The following is a 10849-nucleotide window of genomic DNA, read 5'->3' as shown; positions in this document are numbered from 1 at the left end:
ATGGTACAATGTAAAAATAGATCAGGTGTATAAACCAGTTAATCTACCTCTTTAAAACAAGTTAATGTACTACTTTAAACACCGCATTGTTTATGAACAAATAGATCAAATGCAAACTGTGTAGACAAGCAGATAATGCACTATATTAGTGAAATAATGTAAGCCGAAGAGTTAGATGATGTAGCAGTTGTGGAGATATGTTGTTGGAAACCATTGACGGTAAACAAAATGAACATTACGGGCTGGAAAAACTAGTGATTCAAACATATACAACCAAATAATCAACTATATTTCGAAAAACAAAAAAAAATGAAACCCAGAAAAAAAATTCAAATATTTACTAAAAAACACTGAAAATCACAGATTCAAATATCCCAAACAACATAAACTTCCATCACCACGGAAACCCTACGTCTGTGGTTGATTTCGCGAATTAATAACCGAAACTCTGCTCAATCGACTAACCTTGTTCGCGTTCGTCTTCAAATGGGCAAAACAGTAAACCGTTTGATTCAATCGACACACCAACTCGACCACATACACTTCGCGGCTTCGATTTGTAGCAACTCTTTCGGCGGCGTCTTCAATTGTTGAAGATTAGGGCTTTGACGAGATTTGGGTGGAAGAATGGGGATGGAAGGGTTTTTGATGAGAGAGAATTTGGGGAGACACAATTGTGATTTGATGGGGAGAGAGAGGGATACAAATCGACAGTTTTAATTAAATGGCGGAAATTATGGACATGCAGTTTAAAACCGATACTTGAGTTTGTGTCTTTCCCATTTTACCCATGTAATGTAGCAAAAATATGTATTAATGTAGGACGGATGTTTTAAATCATAACCATCCAAATCATTAATCCAAGGGCTGATATTAGTGTTAAGTTTAAGACTAAGGGGGTGTAAGGACCTTAATGCACCCTTATATATATATATATTGTGGTTAAAGAATATGCCGGATATTTCTGTGACGTGAAATTAAATGTGAAATTTTTATACGCTGAGTTGTGGCTCATATAAACCACTAATATTTTTCAGGCAAAGATATCGATGATGTTTTGGTTGATATGAGTTTTAGAAACTTCACGTGTTATCAGGGTTGGCGGCTGATGCATTTTATCAACCTTCTCGTCCTCATCATTTTGCATGTAGACCAATGTATAACATATAGAGTGGTGAGAGAGTTTCAATATTGTTCAAAATGTTTTGAAATATGAAATAGATAAATGTTGATTTCTGGGTTTATTTTATATGGGTGTTTTACGATTTCACATCTAGATTAATTGCTTAAAAAATTCATATTTATATAATTATATGAATATACGTCAAAGGGATTGGTTGGGGTGTGATAATTATAATCTTATTTCATGCCATTAAAATGAGATTATATTATTTAACATCACCTATAAAATTAAGAAGATAAAACTTAATTATGTAGTCTATTATAATTACTAAACAATAAAAAACAATTACTACTATAAAATAACGAAGATAATACTTAAATATATATAAAGATATAATCAATTAATGGACCCACATTTTATAATACAATGTGAGTGGAAAAAGGTGAATGGAATGTGGGGCCTATTACCATCTATGGAATATTCTAACCGGACTCCTAAAGTGGGACATCCAAAAGTAGTAGACCGGGACTCCTAAAATGGGATGGAAGGAGTAATAAACTAATTGAATGAAGTAATAGCATGAAGTAATAAGTTCATTACTATTGCTTGACGTTTAACACAATTAACATTGTATTTCAATAAAATATCATATTTACTTTATTACTAACGTTCATTTGGTTCATTACTACCGCTTTACGTTTAACACAAAAATTTGTTGTATCATTAATGTACTACTCCCTCCGTCCCACGTTACTTGAGTCACTTCTTTTTCGCACTCGTTTTGAAAAAATAATAATAAATAGTTAAAGTGGAGATAAAATTAAGTAAGAAAGAGAATAATACAATTAAGAGTCTTAAGTATATTATTCTCTTTCTTACTTTACTTTATCTCCACTTTAACTATTTATTATTATTTTTTCAAAATGAGTGCGAAAAAGAAGTGACTCAAGTAACGTGGGATGGTGTAAGTATTTCAATAACATGTCAAAATTACTTCATAACATACTTCATGTAGTTCATTATTTTGTGAATATAGTCATTATTTACTCAGACAAGTTTTTATTGAATAAAAAAAATTAAAAAATTAAAATAAAATAAAATTTATTGAATTAAATATATTAAATTAATTGTAAATTAATTCTAACCACAAGATTAATAAAATGGAGGGCCCTAATTTGATCTCTAGTTCGGTCCTCAAGACTGGATTTGTGAATAATGAGACTCTGATTATATATACTCATATATGGGAATTGTAAAAGTTTCCTTAAAACATCATATTATACCATTATAAGCATTTGATCATGTATGCTATATATTTCCATTTTGCAAAATAATACTAGTGGAGCATACCACGTCATATTGTCACGTGGTATATCTAGACTTCTCCGCATATGACCCTAGCTCAGTGTTCCATATTTTCGTACACTAGTTTTCCACTTGCGTATATGACCATACGCGGTCCATATAATATGGAGTATATATTAGCTATAGCCTATATGTAGTATGTTCAATATAAAATCAATAAGTTAGATAAAGTTGACTAATACACATTTAAGAATACACAGATCTATTTATTACTTAATTTTATGGAAGGATAGTTAAAAATTCTCAAAACATAATAAATAGGTCTGAAAAAGGTGAAAAAATGAGTTTATAGGTTTGGAGAATAAAATGTTTTGAGATATTTTTTTTTGGTAGAGGGAATGAGGTTATATTTAACTAATTGTCTCCGATATTCTCCGTATTCCTATTATATTCTTAAACTGATACTCACTTAACATGGAAACTAGTAGGAGTAATAAAAAACAGTAAATCTAGACCATCTATTTTATGATCCAAATATTTAGATTGGTTTTCAGTTCTAACTTCAAGAGAGTTCTTAGTAGAACCAAATGACTACGAGAAAAGACAAATGCTCTTTTAAACGCGAAAGAGGTAAATAGGCAAAATTAAAACCAAAGTGCAATGAAGAAATCCAAAAACATAAACATTTCATTCATACATTATAAAAAAGAAGGTGAAAAAGAGACAAAAATATTAACTATTAGTATTTCATTTGTTTAACATGAATAAAACAAGTTTTGCTCGTTTCTCTGGGCAGGCTCCGATTTGCTTTACTATTAATCTTAATTCTACATAAAGCAAGATGTTTCTGAACATGCATCCATATTTTCTAATTTTTAACTGTTCATCAAAATTAGTCTTTTAGACTAAAAATAGAATGTAACTTTTTTTTTTTTATCTCTCTCCTTCGTATCAAACTATATTTTCTTTTTCTTTTATTTTTTTCCTACTTATCTATTTTTTCTCTCTCACACTAATATAAATATATTACTTTCTCTCTCTATTTAACATACAAAACAACATCTCTTAAGAGCACTCCCAATGGCGACGGCGAAAATCCGGCGATTTTTCGCCGGATATCGCCGACTTATCGCCGGCCATTGGGAGGAGTTCGGCGATTTTTCGGCGAAATTCCTACCGATTTTACGCCAACTCCCGAAAATTCGCCGGATTATCGCCGGATTATCGCCGACCACTGTGGGCGATAATCCGGCGATAAAAAATAGTTTTTTTTTTTTTTTTTTTTTTTTTTTTTTTTTTTTTAATTTCCCCCCTATAAATACACACCTTCTCTTCATTCTCTCCCCATCCTCATCCCTTTTCTCTCTTCATTCTCTCCTCATCCTCATCCCTTTTCTCTCTTCATTTATTTTCTCTCTCTCCATCTATATTTAATGAATTCTGAATCATCTTCTCATTCTCGGTCCGACGAGGAGATATCTCATTCTTCTTCCGAAGAGGAGGTATGCGTGCATCATCATGCATAACATGATCATCGAGGATGAACACGAAGGCGTCCCCAACGACACCAGTGTTGCATCATCGAGTCACGGTGTCTCAACCGAGTCCGAGTCCGCCCGCCGGGGTGTACCGTACAACGAACATGAACGGTTCAAGGCGTTCATGGACATACACCAAAAGGAGGCCCATCGAGCACTACAACACGATATGATCGAAGAATTGTGGGCAAATAGAAACCGCGCCCACCGCCCTTGAATTTTTTTACTTTGAATTTTTTTTTCCATTCCTGTACTATTTTTTTTTTTAATTTTCGTCGTTGTAATTTTTTACTCGTGTTTAATACAACGAACTTTATTACTATTATTTGTCTTGTCTTATAAATTAGCTAGCTTTATTATATACAAAAATAAAACAATTAAATTAGTAATGATGTAAAAATGAAATGTTGAGTTAGGGAGAAATAAGGGAGAAATAAGGGAGAAACTATTGGAGCAGTTGGCTAAAAGTTGGCTAAAAATTGGGGATAAATTTTGGTGCTGATGTGGCGCTGATGTGGCAGGAGTTAGGGAGAAATAAGGGAGTTTTTAGCCCGACCATTGGGAGTGTTCTAAAATCACGTGTCATTTCTCAAGTGTGCTATCTGTTATGGGACGGAAGAAGTATATTTTTTCAAATTTATATTAAGATTGTGTCATTCACAAATGAGATTTTTTTTTTTTTTAAATAATTATTTTTCGTTTTGTTTTCGTACATGAATAATTATTACACACATCACACAAATAGAAGACATTTTCCAATTGGAGAACTAAATTTCTTATTCATTCTGCTATTGAATATGAAACAGTCACCATAAATTTAGTGACAGCTGATATACTTTTACCTTTTTATTCTCAAGAGGAGACAATTCTGGGTAGTGGTGGCACTATTTATTTTTTAATTTTTTCTATTTTCCTTTTTCAAGTGATATGATAATCACTAATTATTTGACTATTTCCATTTGATTCCAGCTTTGCTTGTTGCACAGTGCAACTGCAACCTTTTTTTTCAAGCATGTGATCTGCAATCTCTGAGCTCTTCGTACCTCTTCTCTCAGTGAGATTTTCAGCCAATACTTTCAACCAGACTTTCACTTATTCGCCAAAATTTGGGTTTGAATTTGATAGGAAAAGATAGTTTCTTGGAGGTGTGAGAAATATTCTGGTAATATTTTGTGGTGTTTGGCCCTAGCTGATTTTGTCCCCTGAATACTAATTCTTTTTGGGGGATTTTAATAAGAGGAAAACTCGACTATTGGAGATTTGGGTTTCTTGAAGAGAGATTAAAAAAGTGATCTTTGACTTATTTTCTGAGATGGGTATGGTTTGTTTGAGGTGATTCTGTGGGATTTGGATGATTATTTGAGTGGTGTTCAAAGAGGAGGTGGGAAGTTGGGAAATCTTGGAAGCTTTTGATGATTTTTGCTTGGGTGGAAGATGGGGTTAGCTGATGATGGCTTAAAGGTTGAATCTTGGGGTGTTGATAAATCTAAGGGGAGGAAGAAGAGAGATGATGATGCTGCGGAGGAGACTGGTTGTTGGATTAAATTGAGGTTTATTGGTAGCTGTATTTCTTCAAGATCTAAAGTTGATAACTCTCTTAGTGGCATCACCCCTCATGGTAAAATTCCCCCATTTTGTGTTAATCTTATTATAACATGGTTCTAGTTTAATCCATTTTTATCTTCTTGTTTCATGTCTGTTTAGTTGATTTGGTGGTCCTGAGGGGATTGTGCTAAAAATATCCACAAGAATTGATCATTATCTGTTAGTTGGTAGTTTGATGTGAATCTTTGTGTGAAGGTAGGAGTAGGTATATGAGATTTTGTTAGCAACAATGTAGGTGCAGTGAGAAAGCATGATAAGAACATTGATGAATGGATGATTGGAGCAGAGAAAATATCTGTCTGAGCTTTAAAATGTTTCAATCTTCTTGTGTTAGCTTAATCAAGCTATTCATTTTAGGCTTATTATGATGGTGCTGTTTGTGTTTTACTTATCAAGCACTTCTTCATTTGCCAATTTGAGCAGAAAGTAAATCTACAAACGGGACAAGTAAAGATCAGCCGGTTGCCCCGGTAGTCCCATCCACCACAACTAGCAATGCTGAAAGCAATTCTTCCAGCAGCAAACTCGAAGAAGAACTCAAAGTTTCTTCTCGGCTGCGCAAGTTCACGTTTATAGACCTCAAGTTGGCAACTAGGAATTTCAGACCAGAATCTCTCCTTGGCGAGGGGGGTTTTGGTTGTGTATTCAAGGGGTGGATCGAAGAGAATGGCACAGCTCCTGTTAAACCTGGGACGGGACTCACAGTCGCCGTCAAAACCCTTAATCATGATGGACTTCAGGGTCATAAAGAATGGCTGGTTTGATGCTTTGCCAATTTCGCTCTTTGTTCTTCTTTCAGTACTAGTGTTGTTTGTTTGTTGTATACGTCCGATGATTCCGACTTGCTATTTTGTTTGGCAGGCTGAAGTGAACTTTTTAGGTGATCTCGTTCATCCTAATTTGGTTAAATTAATAGGCTACTGTATCGAAGATGACCAGAGGCTGCTCGTCTATGAGTTCATGCCCAGAGGAAGCTTGGAGAACCACCTTTTCAGAAGTATAACCCCGGTCTTCTTTTGGTTTCTTGTTCCTTACTTCGTTTACATCCAAGTTTTGTCGTTACTTCTGTAGTCTGTGTTTGCGCGTTTTATATACCTAATAGTAGTTTGTTATTTCTTGCTGGTAGGCGTCATTGTCGATTATTCTTCAATATATAACGCATATACGACTATTGTTGATTGTAGGGTCGTTGCCACTTCCGTGGTCGATCAGGATGAAAATAGCTCTAGGGGCTGCTAAAGGGCTCGCGTTTCTCCATGAGGAGGCAGAAAGACCAGTGATATATCGTGATTTCAAGACATCTAACATCTTGCTTGATGCTGTAAGTTTAACCTTTGGTCTCCACGTGTATCATTGCTAGATTTTGAGATTTTTCATTTGACGGCCCTATCGCATTCTTAAAGGAATACAACTCCAAACTCTCCGATTTCGGACTTGCTAAAGATGCCCCCGATGAAGGAAAAACTCACGTGTCTACACGAGTGATGGGAACATACGGTTATGCAGCCCCCGAATACGTCATGACTGGTAAATGTACCTTCATTTCTCATTGCCTTCTGATTCAAGCTATCTAGCGTAGATGGTTTATATTTGTCTGATCAATTCGATTATGATCATCTCGTCTCCGATTCCACGCAGGACATCTTACATCAAAAAGTGACGTATACAGCTTTGGCGTCGTCCTACTCGAAGTGGTCACGGGCCGGAGATCAATGGACAAGAACCGTCCGAACGGGGAGCACAACCTCGTGGAATGGGCCCGTCCCCATCTAGGCGACCGGAAACGCTTTTACCGTTTGATAGATCCTCGCCTCGAAGGCCATTTCTCCATCAAAGGCGCTCAAAAGGCTGCCCAGTTGGCGGCCCGTTGCCTTAGCCGTGACCCCAAAGCCCGGCCCTTGATGAGTGAGGTGGTCGAAGCCCTAAAGCCCCTCCCAAACCTCAAGGACATGGCGAGCTCGTCGTACTACTTCCAGACGATGCAGGCCGACCGGGTCAGCGCCAACGCCAATGGGAAGAACAACGGGCTGAGAACGCAGGGATCGTTCTCGAGAAACGGGCAGCTGCAGCAGCACCCGAGAAGCCTCTCGATACCAAACGGGTCCCATGCCTCACCTTACCACCAGTATGCTCATAACTCACCGAAACCAAACGGTAAACCATAGCTAGTTTGTGTTGTTGAAGGTGAAAAAAAAGGAATTCGTGTTGTGGTAAGGGTAAAAACGAGATATTTAGTGTTGTAGATAGTCTCTTGTAAGTGGGGGCTTCGATCATAATTTGCCCTAATCTTTCCAACGCTCCCACATGTTTCTGATTGATTTTCTAATTCATTTTTCCATTGAGTTGGGATGATTTCTTGTCAAAAATGACCACTTTTATATCGCATTGCAAGAATATCAACACTTTAATTAAATACCAAACCCAATAAAGTAGAAGGCAATAGGCAAATTGGAATCAAGAAACCGTGAAATATTAGTACTAGCTAAATAAACACCACATGGTTCGTAAATTTCATTTCAAATTGAAAAGTATTGCTATCATCACATCAATTAGCATAACTTAACCTTAAATATTGCTTTTGAAATAGTTATGAATGGATAAGATTGATGAAATTAAATAAGAAATGGTAATGTAGATTACAACTTCCAAAAAGAATTATTAACAATTTATCATAATCAATAGACGACCATCACTTTTATTGCTAGCTCTGTTTTAACTCCAAAAGATAAGCTGCCGCCAATAATTTACTTGTGAATTTTTCAGGGTCTGATGGCCACAGCCAGCCCAATCTTGGCACTCTTCTCTATAGCTCTGGTGTCGACCTCGCCGGAGATGGTAACGAGGGATTTCGGGCGCCACTCGTGCTGCAGAAGCGCGCTCGCCTTGCCGTAGTTATTCACTCGAGCCTTCACCCCAGTTGTAAGATCCATCATATGATGCGCCCCGAACGTAAGGGTGTTCTCATTACTCGAGAAACCGTGAGTGAACTCCGCTCCTGCTGTGGTGTTCGTCAGCGGGCTGACCATGTGGAAGTAGGACGCTGTGACGCTCTGGCCCTTGTCGTTCCTGTCCAAAAAGGGGTGAATCCCAACAAACATGGTAATCGAATAAACACTAAAACTCGTGCAAGGCAATTGGACAGACAGCCAAGCTCATATCCAATGCTATCTTTATATACACGAAAAATTGAGATGAGAACTGAAGACTCACACCATCAAGGATGCAATTAGGTCAGTAGCGATGAGACTGATTCCAGCGTTCAATTTGGTGAAATTCCCGGTAGCAGTGTCGAAAGAAATGTCAGTGCCAACTGTGGCCTGGTGATTTCCGGCCACACCAGAGAAGTTGACAGTCGGTTTAGCAGTAAACCCGAGGCTCGTGCTGATTCCAGCATACTCGTGTAGATATTGAAGCTCCACCTGTCATCACAAGTTACCAACGACCCGGAATATAGTCCTGCAGTTCACTCTCAAACAACACAACAAAATTGAAGCAGCACAGACCTTGCCGGACTTTTGATCTGGAGCGACAAAGCTAAAGATCGCCTTCACCCCTGGAGCAGGCTCGTCTACAGTGACAGTTGTGAACACCTGCAACATTAATAACGACAGATAAATGATCTGCATAATCAAGGTTGTTTTAACCTGCAGTAGGACAGTTGATCATCTGTTTCTAGGCCTTCTTTTACACACCAATGCTATGATTAGCTATAACCATTCATCACCAAGAAAAAAAAAATCAAAACAACTAACATTGGAGCTGGTATCCACTTTCACATCGGTCGTGATGTTCTTGTTCCTTAGAACGGTGCTAATATCAGCTACAAACAAATCACCCTTCTGAATCCCAGACGAGGTAATGGCCTGTACGGAAAATACAAGTGCAACAATCAGATCCATGCGCGAATAACCAAACGACGCAATTTTGTGCAAGTGGCACAACAAAGAAACAAGTGAAACAAGAGTCTCATATCATCCTATCCAGAAAACTTAATTGCATATCAGAAGATAAAAATTGTCTCAATCTATAAAAAAACAAAAACAAGAGAAACATTGAAGTGCGGATTAAACAAAACAAGTACTACATCATACACAGTTGCAAGTGCAAACACTATATCATTGAATTATTTACACATCACATAAACATAAAACAAAGCCAATTGCATAGATAACAATCCACCGTTAACATGTTTAGTCTGGATAAAAAAAGCAATTAGGGGAAAATTTAAGCACAAACACAAAAAGATTCTAAATTCCAACAGCTAAAAAGAGTTTCATTATTCGATTGCATGCAATTCAATCGAGATACAATTTTTTGATTTATAAGAATCTAACCACTCCATTTGAAGTCAAAGTACTGAGAGTGAACTTCCGATCGCCCTGGTAATCCCTGTAAAGAAGATCTGAAAAAATCGACGAAAATTGGGTAAATTACATGGCATAGAGAGAGCAAAAGGTTGAAAAATGCAAAAGGAAATAAATAAAAAGAACTCGCCTCTGGCTTTCTTGCCAATGTCGGAGTAGAGGCCAGGACCCTTCACGTAAACCATTTTCTTCTTGTTTTGTTGGGAAAGAGAAAGATGAGTGTTTTTGATGGAGAGCTACTTTGCAAATTTCTGATCCTAATTTGTTGCGTCAAATTATGCTGTTTAGAGCTAAAATTATATTGATTGATTTTTTGATAAAAACCAATTTTCCAATTGGGAAGCTTCAATTTTTTGGTCATAGTCTACTACTAATTTTTTTTGTATAATTCAATTTTGATTTGATCTAATTAATCGTATAAAATATATTGTAGGGGTAATAAATACATCACTTATACAAAATGTTACACCTTTGTTTCATATTTATACAAATTGTAAGAGTAAATACATCACTTATACACAATGTTACACCTTTGTTTTATATTAATACAAAAAGTTTGAAGTTTACATGACTCATACAAAAGGTTTCATTCGTGTTTCATTTTAATACAATCCATCATGTGTTTAAATATTGTTAACTTTTTACCTATGCAACGTACAAATCATAAAATTTTTAACTTGACCATCGATGGTGAGATCCTGAATTTGAAGAATGAAGCATGTTTCGATTAATCAACTCATTCAAATAACCTCTTCCAATATGCTCAATACATCTACTACATTTCTCTTTGATCAACTTTGTGCATGCTATATGCTTATTAACTTATTTGAAGGGATAATAAAGTCTTCCTTGAAAAAGGCTAGACATAAAAAAGCATGATTTCAGTTGAGGACATAAATTTTGATAACTCAACC

At 36.4% G+C, this 10849-nt stretch overlaps 2 protein-coding genes and 1 long non-coding RNA gene across 3 annotated transcripts; 2 read left to right on the top strand and 1 right to left on the bottom strand.

Moving 5' to 3' along the window:
* The first annotated feature begins 4875 nt into the window (after positions 1 to 4875).
* On the top strand, positions 4876 to 7920 carry LOC125219892 (serine/threonine-protein kinase PBL34-like). Its single transcript, XM_048121985.1, has 6 exons — positions 4876 to 5584; positions 5995 to 6329; positions 6433 to 6568; positions 6756 to 6892; positions 6975 to 7098; positions 7210 to 7920. The coding sequence occupies exons 1-6, from the start codon at positions 5401 to 5403 to the stop codon at positions 7734 to 7736; spliced, it is 1443 nt and encodes a 480-aa protein (XP_047977942.1). The 5' UTR covers positions 4876 to 5400; the 3' UTR covers positions 7737 to 7920.
* Positions 7921 to 8155: 235 nt separating this feature from the next.
* On the bottom strand, positions 8156 to 10185 carry LOC125219894 (mitochondrial outer membrane protein porin of 36 kDa-like). The gene is made up of 6 exons (XM_048121986.1): positions 10066 to 10185; positions 9906 to 9973; positions 9324 to 9434; positions 9075 to 9161; positions 8782 to 8990; positions 8156 to 8637 (listed from the first exon to the last, which is right to left on the bottom strand). Exons 1-6 carry the CDS (start codon positions 10118 to 10120, stop codon positions 8331 to 8333), a joined length of 837 nt encoding a protein of 278 aa, XP_047977943.1. The 5' UTR covers positions 10121 to 10185; the 3' UTR covers positions 8156 to 8330.
* On the top strand, positions 8623 to 9346 carry LOC125219895. Its single transcript, XR_007176232.1, has 2 exons — positions 8623 to 8670; positions 8802 to 9346. It is a non-coding gene; the product is annotated as an uncharacterized LOC125219895 (long non-coding RNA).
* Positions 10186 to 10849: the final 664 nt, after the last annotated feature.

Source organism: Salvia hispanica, chromosome 4, assembly GCF_023119035.1.
Source record: "Salvia hispanica cultivar TCC Black 2014 chromosome 4, UniMelb_Shisp_WGS_1.0, whole genome shotgun sequence".
Classification (NCBI taxonomy): Eukaryota; Viridiplantae; Streptophyta; class Magnoliopsida; order Lamiales; family Lamiaceae; genus Salvia; species Salvia hispanica.
The sequence above is the reverse complement of the archived record's forward strand: the minus strand, read 5'-3'. Positions and strand labels throughout refer to the sequence as shown.